At 49.2% G+C, this 15,008-nt stretch overlaps 2 protein-coding genes across 2 annotated transcripts in view; one reads left to right on the top strand and one right to left on the bottom strand.

The window, feature by feature from the left end:
• Window positions 1–4,587: 4,587 nt before the first annotated feature.
• CBLN1 (cerebellin 1 precursor) lies at window positions 4,588–8,481 on the bottom strand. The gene is made up of 3 exons (XM_060185599.1): window positions 7,873–8,481; window positions 7,598–7,717; window positions 4,588–6,353 (listed from the first exon to the last, which is right to left on the bottom strand). Exons 1-3 carry the CDS (start codon window positions 8,134–8,136, stop codon window positions 6,156–6,158), a joined length of 582 nt encoding a protein of 193 aa, XP_060041582.1. The 5' UTR covers window positions 8,137–8,481; the 3' UTR covers window positions 4,588–6,155.
• Window positions 8,482–8,766: 285 nt separating this feature from the next.
• The window catches only part of C2H16orf78 (chromosome 2 C16orf78 homolog), a 164,132-nt gene continuing 157,890 nt past the window's right edge, over window positions 8,767–15,008 (top strand). Inside the window, exon 1 of the mRNA XM_060185595.1 lies at window positions 8,767–8,890. The gene's annotated coding sequence lies outside the window, so the exon portion shown is untranslated. The remainder of the gene's footprint in view (window positions 8,891–15,008) is intronic.

Genomic DNA, 15,008 nt, shown 5'->3' with positions numbered 1-15,008 from the left:
TGTGTATTGTAACATGTGTTCAATCAAGTATAGGGCCATTTAACTCCCTACACCCCTTTGTTTTTCTTTAAAGAAAGCCAGCTGAGCCCACTCCACCTTCGGAATCTGCAGCTGCAAAGCTGTGAGGAGCTCTCAGAAGTCTTTGTTCTTATAGCTAAAACAGTAACCCAAAGAGCCCAAGGCAATCCACAGTAGGCTGCAGGACTGGTGGGAGAGGGAAGCAGCTCTCTGGTGGGTCAAAGCACAGTGTGGTCTTTCTGGGTCTTGCAAACCGCTCAGCAGAGTGCAAGATCCTAATGAATGGATGGGGGGGGGGGTCAGGGAGCTGGGTTTCATATGAGGTGGAGTTCAAATGTGAAGCCCTGCAGGGCAGATTGGAGCCCTCCCAGGTCAAAGAAGAGTGAATCCAATCTCTCCCTATTGCTGCATCACTCCCTTGACCTCTTCTGAGTTCACTGAGCTGGACAAAAACCTCCCTAGGCACTGGACTGCAGCTACAGAAACAAGCAAAAAAACCTTTCTCTGTGATCATGGAGTTTTCTTTCCTAAACACAGCTTGTGAGGTATCTCCTCACTCAGACAGCCTTATGTCTGCAGTGATAAAGATCTGTCCCAATGAGAAGAGCCAGAAACAAACCCCATCACCACCATCCCTGCATCTCACTTCACTTCTTATCTCTGCTCCCTGCAACCCCAAGGACAAGGTTGGGATTTTCTGGGGCCAGTGTGGGTTCAGGGTGAAATGGAGAGGGGCAAGAGCCAGCTTAGGTGTCAAAGAAGACCTCCCTGTAGCCATAGGGGCAGGTAGCACTTCATGGTCCCCATTCCTGTGAGGGGGTGGGAGGGGGTATTAGGAGGTACAGGAAGTTCCCCTCTAGGGCAATTTTGCTAGCTGAGACCAAGGCCTGCAGCCATGCCAGGCATTCTTTGGTTTGGCTTCTGAGGCCATCACAGGACATCTGCTCAGTGTCAGGCACTGTGGGAGGCATTGAGTCAGGTGAAATGAGTAAGACACAGCCCCCATCTTGCAGAGATCCCCCTATATCCCTCCCCAAGGGACACACAGGAATGTAAAGAGGGTGCCAGCTCTAAGAAGGGGAGGTACAGAACAGAGGAAGAATCCATCCACAGTGGGGGATGCAGATACATAAGTAACAGGCCTAGAAGTGAAAGACACTTAGGGGAACATCCTCAGTCTGTGACTGATTGGGGGTGGGGTAGGGGTACAGGACCCCTCCTCATAACCGCTATTTACTCATCCCATGCCCTGTTCCCAGCCCCATGTCAGTTTGTTCCTGTGCTGTGTGGTTCCCTCTGCCTGGTTTCTACCAGTATGTGATGCCTTTCTGCCCACTGTTCCTTATTCTCAAAACCATGTATGCAATACCTACTGTGTGTGAGGCAGGGCAGGGCACTTTCCAGATCTGGGAACAGCCTTCACAACCTTCTTGCTGTGAAAGCAGGACTATCCTGCCTGAGACAGAAGGAAACTGAGTTACAGAAAGCTTCAGTGAAGGGCCCTTGAACAAAATAAATCAAGAGACCTGAGAAAACTGAGAAATCTCCCTCTCCCTTCCTACCCTCATCATCTCACCCCTGTAGCCACTGATTCTGCTCAATAGGGGTGTACCTGTGGTTGAGCCTTGAAGTACAAGGGCAATCACTGACCTTCAGAGTGTGCAATAGGTTTCACAGCTTTGTTCCCACTCAGTGGGGGAGACCAGGACTCCCTGGAGCCTGGTTTGGAGGAGAGAGACTAACAGAAAAGTGAAGCCTTGGAACAGAAGTCAAATCATGTGCTGGGAAGCTCGGATGTCTTCCATGCCCCCTCCCCACCTCCCCATTTCTGAGAATTGAGCAGAACAAGGTTCTGCGGGTAGAAAGACATCTCTAGTTGTATGATATGTCATCAGCTAAGTGCTGGATGTATATCTGTGGCTTCCAGTCTAGCACCAGTCACTCAGTCTGCAGAGCCCCAAGACTCAAGGGAGAGCTCTCTAATGCAATTGGCCATACACTCTCCCCAATCACTAACCCAGCACTGCAGATGAGGCTTTTTACTCCAGCCCTGCAGTGACCCAAGGGCTAAGGTAGGTGATGAGTACACAGGACAGAAGCAATGCAGAGCTGATCTGCAGAGCCTCCCATACCACAAAGACTCTGGGAGTCCTACAAGAGACTCTTCTGATGGCTTCCTGAAGCACTGGGTGCCACTGGAAAATGCCAGACCTCCAAATCATATCTGGGCTCCTCTAGTCCTTGCAACCTTCAAGAGTTCCCTGCACCAGATCTCAAATCATCCTCTGCCCTCAGGCAATGTGGGGGAGGGGACAAGTTGATCAAGGTCAAAGTACTCCACAAAGAGTTTCTGGGAGGAGGTGAGATTTCCTCTGAGGCTGTGAAGGCAGTAGTAACCAAGGTGAAATGAACTAAAACCTCTCAACAGAGCACAAGGCAATTCAAGGGTGGTCCTGGCACTCCTGCAGGTTCTATCTGGCTCAAATTTATTACAGATGAAAGCCAGAGGTGGGACCGAGGTATGGAGAAGGCATCTAAGCCTTAAAGGAAGTCACTGTGAAGTCTAACTTTTAGAATCACCCTTCTCCCCTTCTCTGGTTGGGGGGAGGGAGGCAGTCTCCTTGAAACTGCAGGCTCTTTTTTCTCCAACCTCCTCAGTCCCAGCAGGCTTGTTGCCTCCCAGCTGGAGTCCCAGGTTTTGCTTGCTTTTGGAGGAGGAAATAAATACTCCTACCCCCACCCCTACTGGGGAGGCAGGTCTAACTTGCCTCTTTGAAGTCTCAAAATTTCTGATGGGGAGAGGGAAGAGGAAGGAATAGGTAGCAAGCCAGTCTCTGTCTCTGCCAGGTAAATGGGCTGAAGATGAAGGCAGTTGAGGGTGGAGTGGTTAAATAATGTCATATTTCCCTGGAGTTCCAGAACCTGTGGTAGGAGCAACAGTGTAGTATTTATTTTAATATTTATTTATTTAGTGAGAGAAACGAGAAGATAGAGAACACTTCTCAGCTCTGGCTTACGGTGGGTTATACTTGGAAGTGAACCAGGGTCCCCAGAGCTTAAGCCCTGAGAGTCTTTTTGCATAACCTCTATGCTATCTCTCCCAGTCCAGATTTAACATTTGTAAAGGTGTGTGTGGGCTCCTGGGAGTGCTTGGGAGAAGTTTTGGGGTGTAGGTATTGTCCTGCCACCCCTGAACAACCAGTGCACCAAACACAAGAGACCACCTTTAGTTGAAGAACTTTGATCACCCACAAAGATGAGATTTTCCAAAATCAAGGAGGGAAAGAAAAGGGTAGGTTGACTTCCAGCAAAGGGACTAGCCTGCCTAGCAAGGCTTGTAGACAGGACTGGGAGGTGGGTTCACCAAAAGGAAGGGAGGTTGGGGAGAGGAATGTCTGAAGCTGGGTAGTAAAAGGTTTCCAAACCCAAGGTCAGAAGTTTAAGGGTGAGAAAGTTCAGGCAAGGGTGAGAAAGTTCAGGTCCAGCAACAAGAAGGCAGAGGAGGATCTGAGGATTTGGTATGTGGAAAACTGAGAAATGTTACACACGTACAAACTACTGTATTTTACTGTCCGCTGCAAACCATTACTCCCTCAAAAAAAAAAAAAAGAAACTTTTTTAGAAATTGAAAAAAAAAAAGTTTGAGGAGGCAGGGGTCTCACTCCCCCCCCCCACCCTACCTCTGGAAAAGGAGTCTGAATTTTCCCTGACAACCTAGCAGTCAAGGCCAGATGGAGCAGCAAGGCTCACTAAACTTGGGCGAAAGAACTGTGTCTCTCTTGCCTGAGAAAGGAGAATGGCTGGGTCCTCCGAGCTGGAGGGACTTGTGGAGAGGGGATTCCTCTCTGTCTTCATTCAGTTGTGCAAACTGAGGCTCCGAGGAGCACCCTATGGGAGCTCAACCTGGAAGCCTGGGCGGTCTCCATCTGAGGAAGAAAAGGCCGGCGGGCCAGGCGCGGGAAGCAGCCAGCTGGATGCAGCGCCACAACTGCTAAGAGCTAGTGCTTGTCCCAACTGGAAAAATGCCGAGAAAGTGCTTTTTAAAAGTGTCTCTTTATGCCTAATCGTTTTCCTGTACAAATTCACCCAGGGCGTCCTATTCCATTCCATCCCCATTGGTCCTTGTAAAAAAAAAAAAAAAAGGGGGGTAGAAAACAAAGAAACAAAACCTCGGTTATTTATCCTTACTAGTAAAATCCCTATCTATACCCTGCGGAACCTGAACCTTCGCGCCCAGAGGCTGCCTGCAGCGCCGGCGAGAAACGCAGGCTCCTACGTAGCGCGCGGTGGACATACTGAGGTGAATCCCTAAGTCACACATGCCGCAAAAATAAAAAGGGAAGCGTTGCTTACAGTGCTATTAGATTCTTCCATCCTTCTCTCCCCCCATCACCCAAGGCACTAAGTAAATCAATCCCTGAATCTGGGGCTAGGAACCGACCCGAGAAGGTCCCAAGGCACCTGGGTTCATTCCGTCCTCTGCTACTCCACGCGCCAAACCTCCCCGCGCCAAACCTCCCCGCGTCAAACCTCCCCGCCTGCCCGAGCGACTTGGTCAGACCTCCAGACTTAAAACGAAGTCGTTTATTTCAATTTTGCTTTCACATTATATTCTGAGACAATCAAAAATTCCTGGACGAACCTCTTGAGTTTAAAAGTTCAGCGATGTGCGCAGTCACAGGTACGGGGCGCTTGGCTAATGCGGTGGGGCGGACTCCAGATTTAGAAGAGGTGGTTATAAAACATGTGATTTGAGATGGGGCGGGGAGGGGTTGTCTGGGAGGGTCCACGAAGGTTTGAGACATCCACGGGCAGAAGGCATGGGAAGCATGCCGCTCAAGGCAGGCTGGTTCTGGCTCCTTGAATTGGTATGATTCCTGATGCACTTGAACTGAGAATCCCAAACCCAAACTTTGCTTCTGGATAGGCAGCCATACCTGGTCTAGCTTGAATTTGGCAAATTTCTTAGGTTGGCGCCCAAGCAGGGGAGCAAAGACAAAGGCAAGGCTGGTCCTAGGCCTGGTGCAGGAAGCAGAGCAGGCCAGTTTTGGCTGGCTGCATCCTCCCTCCCCCCATGTCTCCAAGGCCTCTGAAATTGGCCTGTCCACACCCTGCCCCCCCCCCCCCCAATCCTGTAGCTAGGGAAGATGCGGAGTTCCAAATGCTGTTTCAGAAAAATAAAAGTCCCACTTCGACTTTATTGGATTAAAGCAAAATTAAATCTTGGCTATTCACACATATGTTACAGAGGATGAGGAAGCGTCCTGAGGAACCTCCTGGCATTTACTGGAGCCACAGAACACGAGGGCACTGACAAGCATCAGGACATCAAGCAGCCTTAGATTTCACGATCACTCCAAATAGGACATAGAAATACGGAATTAACGGCCAGTGTCCACTGGGAAAAGTTCTTGGCGTACAAATGATATATATTTATACACACACACACATATATACATATATATATATATATATATATATATATATATATATATATATATATGTTTTCAATCCAGTCACCACTACAATGAGTCTTTTTTCCGCTAACAAGACACCAAGGACATGGTGTATTTTCAGCTAATTAACTCTTGAGCAGTGTTTTAAGAATAGCAATACTTGCCCAGTTAAAACTACCTCTCCCATCCAGAATAATAACAATAATAAAAACCTTACTCCTCACTCCCCCCAAAATAAATAAACTGAAAAGGAAGGAGAGGCAGTTAGATTTCAGTAGATGGAAAGATTGAGACGGGAATACTGAAGAGGAAGTTATTTCACATTATACAGTGAAATACAAAGTCGCTTTTATATAAATTGAAGGAAATGTGAACATGGGGGTTAAGAAACAATGGCAAGGCAGTCTCTCTGGATTACTGCAATTGGAATGTGGGAGACTTTTGGAGGAGGGAGTGTGCAGAGCTAAGCAGAATTTACTACTTGGCCTAAGGAGTAAAGTCACCCCACCTTGTCCGACTTGGTGCACCTTTTACCAGGATGCAATTGGGCATTGTGTAGGAAGTTTCAAGTTGTACTGCTTTCTGTCCTCTAAATTTCAGCCTCTGTCTCATCCCCCCACCCCCAGCCCTCCTGCCTGCTTCAGCCTTCTCCTCTTCCTTCTCCATTCCATGTTGAGCCAGTCAGAGGGGGAACACGAGGAACCCAGAGAAGGTCGAGTACTTCCATCCTCCCATCAAGTTCCCCCGCTCCAGCTTGAGGTAGGCTCGGTCGCCTTTCTCCATCTGGATTAGTACCCCATTGCTGGCAGCCTCTCGTGTCACATCCTGGTCACCAGCGAAGGCTGAAATCACTGGCCACCCATTTAGCATAAGGCTCACCTGGGAAAGAGAAAAGCGTGTTTTAGAGGTGCAACCTGGGTTCCTTAGGTGGAGCCGCCAAATCTCTGTTGTGAGAGAGCAGGAAAAGGAGCTTTGCAGCTTCCCACTAAGGGCTCATAGAGGCAGAAAGAAAGGGTCTGTGAAAGGGTCTCAGAGTGAAAGGGTCTGTCCTCCACCCCCACCCCCTAACTGTAGTCAAATTTATTCCCTGAACTTGAATTTCCCCTTACTTGGCTAAAGACCTTATGTTGGCTCTCTCCTGCACATCACCCCTGCCTAGCTCCCACCACCCCAGCCCCACAGGCTTCCATCAGTTTCAAAGAGAAATTCCACCCTGGGTGCCTCAGGAAAAGCAAACACACACACACACACACACACACACACACACACAGGACAACAAATAGCCCAGACCATTCCATGGCCTGGTTGCCACAATAGTGGAAACGTGGGGCAGGATTTCCTACTGGGGAGAAATCTCGAGGACCTCTGTGCTTCACCCCCAACCCCCAGCTCCAGTTTCTCTCCTTCCGTGGCCAGATGTTTGCCCTTGCGGCAGCTTTAGCGGCGGCCAAGCACTCTCTCCACAGTTCAGGTTCGACCTGCCTTCCTTCCCTCTCTGCCCTGAGGATTTCCTGGCAGCTTTAGAAGTCCTGAGAGCTTAGGAGAAGAAGGGTGTCCGGGGTGTGTGTGTCGGGGGCCAGGCTGGAACCCCCGAGGGCGTGGCACGACGCCCCCTCCCTTCTGGCTCCACGACCCATTCTCTAGGGCTCAGCGAAGCTAGTTCAAAGCCCTGAGTTGCCGGCCTAAAGGGCAGCCAGGAGACACCCCAGCGGTACCTAGGTGAGCTGGAGCAAGGGAAAAGCTACTGTCCGTGGTGCTGAAAAGGGACTCAACGCTTCTGAAGGCAGAACTGTCTGTGATGCCAACAGCAAACACTACGGAACTGCCAGCAGTTCCTTGGAAAAGGAGAGATCCTTTTTTGGAGGGGCCCAGAAAGTGGGAGCAGACAGAACTCTACCCCGGGAAAGGGGCTGGAATCCAAAGGCTGAGGACAAGGGAAGCAAGGGACAGTCCAAGGCACTGAGAGAGCCGTGAGGCTGCGCTACCCGGTCCTCCCAGTAGCCCCGACACACGCTGCAGCGCCTTCCATCTGCTACCCCCAGACGGCCCGCTAGTCCCCCACCCCATCCCAAGACATTAGCCCCCGTGCGGGGCCCGGGCCTGGCCCTGAGGCAGCGGCTGACCTGGATAGTCTGTCTATTGTAGACTTTCACCACGTGGAAGTTAAAACTGTAGATTCCTTTGCGCGGGGCGATGAAAGTGCTGCGTTCCGAGTCAAAGTTGTTCCCGATGTTCACTAGTACCTACAAGGAGACGGGAGCGAGAAGGAGCGGGCAGGCGTCAGTCCCGAACTGCTGTCCCTACGCCTCCGCAGAGCCCTGAGGGTGGTGGTGGGGGGGCCTCCAGCACCTTCCCTTCAGCCCCCCCCCCATCCGATCCATGACGAGCACTCACTCACCTGGTCGAAGTAGATAATCATGGTGCGGTTACTCATCTCGGATGGCTCGTGGTTGGTGCTTCTGATGGCTGAGAAAGCCACCTTGGCGCTGCCAGAGCGCACAGAGATGCCCAGAGCCGTGCCCGTGGGGTCGGACGTGGGGTTGGAGTCGCACACCACCAGGCATTTGCCCTCCAGCACGATGGGCTCCGTCTCATTCTGCCCACGGGCCGGGCCCGCCAGCCACGCCGCCCCCAGCAGCAGCAGCTCCACGGCGCCAAGCATCGCGGCACCGGCGCCCACCCCGCCCCCGCCCCGGGGGCTGCCTGCGCCAGCCGCCCCCCCGCCCCAGCCCCGCTCCGAAGCCCCCTCCCCGGATCCGCGCGCAGCTCCGCCGACGCGGGCCGCTCTGCACACTGATGCTCTTCTTCTTGCACTCCGGGACCGACGTGCCCCCCCAAGCGCTGCTCCGGGCGCCCCGCCCGGGCCTCAGGGGTGCCGCGGCTGCCCAACCGCACTTGGACGCATTCCCGCTGCTGCTCCGCACCCGCAGCTGCAGCCGCCTCCTGCCTGCACCCGCCGCTGTCGCCGCTCTGAATTATTGATGCAGCCGACGCTGCAGCCGGAGCGGGCGGAGAGCGCGCGCTGGGCACAAAGGCGCGGACCACGGCCTGGCCCCGCCCCGCCCCGCCCCGCCCCCTAGGAGGCCCCGCCCCCACCGGGCAGAGGCCCGGCCTCCCAGCCAATCCTGAAGCGCCGCGCTCCCCGCCGGGCCAATGACGGTGCGGTCCGCGCGCGGCCACCTGACCCCGGGCGCCGTTGTTATTAGGCGCGGCGAGGCAGGCGGCGCGCGGCAGCAGGGTTGGGCTCTGACCGGGAGTCGACGGAGGGAGCGAGGTTGGGGGCGCGCGCCCGCATCTGCGCGCGCCCGCTCCCGGGCCGTCCTCCGCGGCGGCTAGCTCTCTCGCCTCTCGCCTCAGTGCTGGGGTCTTGTTCAGCCCCCGCAGCCCTTCCGCCCGCCTCCCTCGCCGGCCTGCAGGTAGGGGGCGGCGCGCGCCCAGTGCACCGAGTTGAGCCGCGGGGAACTGGAAGACGCCCGCGTCTGCACGCGCGGGGTGGGAGGTGAGCGCCCCCCAGCGGGCGCAGGCGCGAGGGGCAGGCGGTAGAGCCTGGAGAGCGGGCGGGTCGCAGGGCGCGTGCGCGGCGGGGTGGGGCGGGGCCTGCGGCGGCGGGGGGGCGCAGGTGCGCGCCTCGCACGGGAGCAGGTTCTGTTGGGACCCGCCGCCACCTCGGCGAATGCGTGCCGAGACTCTGTTGCAAGGCGGGAGCCGGCCTGCAGTCTTTCTCCCGCCTCTGGAAACGTGCGCAGAGCCGAGCCGAGCGTGCGTTCGCTCACTCATTTATTCTTGCCTTCATTCGTTCAGGATAGGTCACTGAGCAAGTAGGAAGTGCGGGGCTCTGGCCAGGTGCCCGGGGTGCTGGCCTTGGTGCCTCTTGCACCAGGTGCACCGGGCGGTCACGGGTGGAGCGGAGCCTCACGCAGACCCACTGAGCTGACGTCGCTTCTTCTGCACATCCGATTTCTGTTGTGCATCCGCACTTTTCCACTCAGTACCCACCTTTATAGCTTGCAATTTATTCATGTGTGCTTTCCATCATTGCCTCAAGTGTAGACTCCAGAGCTGTTTTTTAAAAAAATCTTTTCGTTTATTTTTTATTGAATAGAGAAAGAGATATCGAGCGGAAACGCGGAGATAAGAGAGGGAGCGAGAGAGTGACACCTGCAGCGCTGCTTCACCATTCGTGGAAGCTTCATCCCTGCAAAGACCGGGGCCTTGAACCCGGGTCTTTGTGCATGGTAACATATGCACTTAACTAGGTGCGCCACACCTGGTCCCCCAGAGCTGGTATTTCATGGGCTATTTCTCATGGATTATTGTGACCCTACGTGAATGTTCACCTGTGTAGAGACAACTTTATACACAGACGGTGTCGCCACAAATGCGACTGTGAAACACACAGCTTGGCTAAGAGGCAGGGAGAGAGGAACCCTGGAGATGAAAAGAGAATCATTCCAACCTAGAGTGCGGGAAGACGAAGAAATAAAAGAGGAGCCAGGACACTTTAGCAGAGGGCAGAAGAAGGGACCATTCTGTCAACTCCAAAGCCCAAAGCGTCTGGACGCTGCCCACCGGGTGCTCTGGCCGCTGACCTTGAAACTACGTGCCTGTCGGCTGTGGTCCAGCGCAAGCCTGGGGAGCAGAAGAGATGCGGGGCACATACTCACTGGACCTCCTTTTGACCTCTGGGCTCGCGGCTGGCGAGGGTCTGCTGCCCTCTAGGGTACATTTTTTCCTTGAGTGGGAAAATCTGCCTAGGAATCGCCAACAGCCACGCCTTTGCATTTTTCAGCTTCCTTTGTTTCCTTGAGACTTTGATAGAGGTTTGAAGCATTACTCAGGGGAGCCCCAGCGCAGACCTCCTCTGTTCGTTCAGAGGCTGCCAGGTTGGGGGGGGGGTGTGCAAGAGGAAGGGGGCAGAGGCAGCAATTTTACTTTAAATTAAAATGGCACACAGAACAATGTTTTTGTGGTTTTTTTTTTCTGACTCATCATTTTAAGACATCCCCAGAAAGCATCACTAGCTGTGATTACACCTAATGTGAGAGCATGGACTAATTTAAGAAGTGAGAGTGAATAATGAGGCTGTACCTGGTCTAGGACCCAGCACTGGTGGTTCACACAGTGGTGGAGGGCCCCTGATAACCAACATGTACTGTGAGGGCCAGGGTTCAATATAGTCTGTCTCACAATTATTTACTGAGTGATTATACCTCTGTGTGGAAGCCTGGACCCAGCAGGACTGAGAGGAGCGAGAGGGAAGTGACAGTTAACCCCCCTCTCCTCTCTCCATAGTGAGACTCTGGGGGACAGTGTCCCAACCTGAGCTGTCATTCATGTGTCAGTGAATCTCCACCTTCTTTCCAGACTCAGCCTCTCTGCAGCCCACACTTGTTCTCACATCCTGCTGGATCTTGGTGCTTGTATCTCCTGCAGGCAGGAGACTGACCCTTACTTTGTCTCCTTCCTAACCTCCAAAAATCTAACCTTTCCTTCTTGCCCCATGCCAATAACAGATCCACCCTCCTGGGGACCCACATCTAGCTGGCACAGCTAGCTCTTATTGTTTGAGACATTTTCATAGTCTTGTCTGTTTGGAGTCCATCATCTCTGGCCTAAATACTGTAAGAACCTCCTAATTTATCACTCAGGGAGTAATGCAAAGATCACTTCTTGACTCTTCTGTGGACTGTTATGTGTTATTTTATTTGATGAATATGTATTGCCTTCTCTGATGTATGTAACTTCCACTTTATTCACATAAAGTGAGCACTATTTAGTCACCATATTTCAGACTGAAAACACACATACACTCGCATGTACACACACAGTCACTAGCATTCTTCATCCATCTTCTACACGGCTTGTGTTTAATAGACATGTGCTTTTCTGAGTTGTGGAAATTGATGAGATGATGTCTGTGAAGAAGAAAATCCATAGGAAACCTCAAAAGCAGTTATGTTTATTTTAGGTGTTGTTCCATTGTTATGCTTAGAATTTTTTTTTTTGTAGTGAGTGACAAAACCAATTAAAACTGGTTTAAGTATAAAAATTTTTATTTGGTTGATGCACTCAATAAGAATAGGTTTTACCAGTTAAATTCTGTCTGGACCCACCAGTCAAAGTTACCTGCATTTGCCCTCTCATTTGGATTTCAGTTCCAAACAAGCTATTTTTATGAGTGATAGTCTCTTTTTATTTTTTATTAATATTTATTTATTCCCTTTTGTTGCCCTTATTGTTTTATTGTTGTAGTTATTATTATGATTGTTACTGATGTCATCATTGTTGAACAGAATAGAGAGAAATGGAGAGAGGAGAGGAAGACAGAGAGGGGGAGAGAAAGACAGACACCTGCAAACCTGTTTCACTGCCTGTGAAGCAACTCCAGTGGGGGGCTTGAACCAGTATCCTTATACTGTTCCATGTGCTTTGTGCCACCTTCGCTTAACCCGCTGCACTACCACCCAACTCTGAGTGACAGTCTCTTAGCAGCCATTATCAAGTTAGTCCAAGCAAGAAAAAAACTCTTTCCCAGTATTTGTAGCAGGAGTATCAGAACTGTTATGAAGGTGAGACACTTGCCCCTCCCTAGACATCAGGAATAGATTATTGTGTTGCCTAAGATTGGATTCAGGTGTCGTCTGGTTGAACTGGGTTTATTGTTGACTGCCTATTAATTAGAAATGGATGGTTGAATTGGAGGAGGGATGCTGGGCAAATAGAAAACATATATCAGGGCTAGGCAGTGGTACATTCAGTTAAGTGCACATATTACCATGTACAAGGAGCCAGATTCAAATCCCCACTCCCCACCTGCTGGGAGAAAATTTCACAAGCAGTGAAGTAGGTCTGCAGTTATCTCTTTTTCTCTCACAGGCATCTCTTTTTATCTCCCCCTCCTCTCTCAGTTTCTCTCTGTCCTATCCAATAAAATAGAAAGAAACAAAAATGGCCACCTGGAGTGGTGGATTCATAGTGCTGGCACCAAGCCCCACTGATAATCCTAGTGATAATAAATAAATAAATAGTAAATAAAAATAAATAAACCACACAGATCTATGTTAGTTCCTCTTGAAGAATCAGCTGCAATCTATTCCATCCAAAAAGAATGGTGATGAAGAGAAATGCAATAGTCAGAAACAACAGTTGAATGTGTTTATCTTCATCCTTTTGGACCAATAATTCAGCTAAACATAAAATCAGAAACTATCAACATCAGTGTTACTTAAGGTTTGGCCTTGAGGCCTGAGTGCTGTTTGGTAGAGCCATTAAATATAAATAATCAAGAAACCACAGCTGCTGGTGGGGGGGAGGTAGGGTAATGGTTATGCAAAGAGATTTTCATGCCTGAGGCTCCACTGTCTCTGGTTCAGTCCTCCAAATCACCATAAACCAGAGCTGAGCTGGGGATGGGATGGGATACAGTTCTGATGGTGGGAGTTCTGTGGAGTTGTATCCCTCTTATCCTATGGTATTTGTCAGTGTTTCCTTTTTATAAATAAGAATTAAAAAGTGAGAGAGAGAGAGAGAGAGAGAGAGAGAGAAATCACAGCAAAATTCTAAAATACCATTTTGTTCAGATTTTTTTTCTTTTCATGCTCCTAAAAAGATGCATATTCATTCATTTGTGGATATGCACATAAAAATCTTAGTTGTTTATCAATGAGTAAAAACAGGTGAGCTGTGAGAAAGAAAGTTTGGGGATGAGAGGAATTGAGTTTAGTCATATGTAAAATTTAAGACTATAGGTTTTAACTTGCTAGAGTTTTTTAGGTGTTGAAATATTGATAAAGTATTATAAAACTATCTGAAGCTTTTAAAGTAATATTATAGAGATTTAGGGAACTGTAAGATTGCAAATAATGAACTTATACTGTTGATGTCATATTCTTTACTTGCTGTTTTCATTGCCACCTTATATTTTGATGAAGTCAAAGGTTTATTTACCCTCATTACATTCAGAATTTCTCACCACAGTGAATTTTTGAGAAATGAATACTACAGCAGCTATCTTGAGAACTGTAGCTACTCCCCAACCCCTACCCTGGGGACAAATTTCAGCCCTCTATTGTTGGAATGAGAATTTCCAGGACAAGGGGAAATTCTGTCATGGGATATGAAACAAATTCATACTTTTATTAAATCAAAATGAATTCTCAAATGATTGTACACATCAAACAGTATTTCATCTCTGTTATTCTTGGTTCAAAGGACCAGAAAGTACCATTCTCTAGTATTTAGTTCATTTTACAATAAAGCAGAAGAGAGAGGCTATCTTGTCTGATAAGTATTTAATTTAGAACTTCCAGGGTCAAAGTGATTTTAAATTAATGCTTGTATTTTGTCTACACAATATAGGACTCATCCCAAGTTGTGCAAAGTATTACATAGTATTTCTTCTACTTCTTCTTCTCCTCCTCCTCCCCCCCCCTTCTTTTTTTAAATTGATTTAATAAGGACAGACAAGTCCATTGGCTAAGAGGGGTAAAATTCCCACCACCAGAGTCCCACATCCCATTCCCTCCATTAGAAGCTTTCCTATTCTTTATCCTTCTGGGAGTATAGACTCAGGATCATTATGGGGTGCAGAAGGTGGAAGGTCTGGCTTCTGTAACTGTCTCTTCACTGGACATGGGTTTTGGCAGGTTGATTCATACTCCCAGCCTGCAACATAGTATTTTAACTTCCACCCAAACCTTTGTCTTCCTGGGTGAATCTTTTTTTTACATATTCAAGTTTCTTTGAAATGCAGCATCTTATTTTATATTTAAACTTTAAAAGTACTACATTACTTCTAAAATTGGATACTTTTTTCTTTATTAAATCCAGGCAAGTGAAGGAGAAAAGACTATATAGCTTCTAAATTGATAGATTCTGGCACCAGTTTTGAAACAATGCCTTGAATCTACTGTGGCATTTGTTGACAGCAATTTGGAATGAAGCTGTAACTCAAGTAAATGGCATTAAGGTCAAAGTGTGTGTGTGTGTGTGGGGTAAAATATTGTCATCCTGCAGAGCTGCTCTTGAGGGAGAAGCAACATAGATAGCATCAAAAACTAGTTGGAATTTTTCTAAGAAGTAATTATTTGGGTGTTTTTGAGGTTGTTGATTATAGGGACAAAATCAAGGTTTAGACAATTTAGCAAACATTTCTCAAGTTCCTGTATAAAACATTGTGTTAGGGTCTTTGACTCCTGAAAAAAATGAGTCCTATTTGCTCCCTGCCGTTCCAGTTATTTCATATTTCATGTAATCAAGGACACATTGAAGAACCTCCATTCAAAACACTTTATTTATTTGGAGGTTAGTGGTTTACAGTACAGTTGTTGGCACATGGGTAAAATTTCTCATCTCACCAAGATAATATATCTGCAAAACATTTTCACTCTTAAAAGTTAGGTCCATGTACTAGGACCAGAAATCCACCCCTCCCCCAGCCCCCAACCCTCTTTCTGCCCACCTTCCCCCGGGATTCTTTACTTTGGTGCAATACACCAAGTTTTACTTTGTGTTTCCCCTTTCTGTTCTTGTTCC

The sequence above is a fragment of the Erinaceus europaeus genome, chromosome 2 (assembly GCF_950295315.1).
Source record: "Erinaceus europaeus chromosome 2, mEriEur2.1, whole genome shotgun sequence".
NCBI classification, from domain to species: domain Eukaryota; kingdom Metazoa; phylum Chordata; class Mammalia; order Eulipotyphla; family Erinaceidae; genus Erinaceus; species Erinaceus europaeus.
Note: the sequence above shows the minus strand (reverse complement) of the source record. Positions and strands in the feature narration are given on the sequence as shown.

Coding starts and splice junctions, on each gene's coding strand:
- CBLN1 (XM_060185599.1), bottom strand. CDS start 8,136: ATGCTTGGCGCCGTGGAGCTGCTGCTGCTGGGGGCGGCGTGGCTGGCG. Junction 7,718..7,872: donor TGATTATCTACTTCGACCAG/GTGAGTGAGTGC, acceptor GTCTCCTTGTAG/GTACTAGTGAACATCGGGAA. Junction 6,354..7,597: donor ACAATAGACAGACTATCCAG/GTCAGCCGCTGC, acceptor TCTCTTTCCCAG/GTGAGCCTTATGCTAAATGG.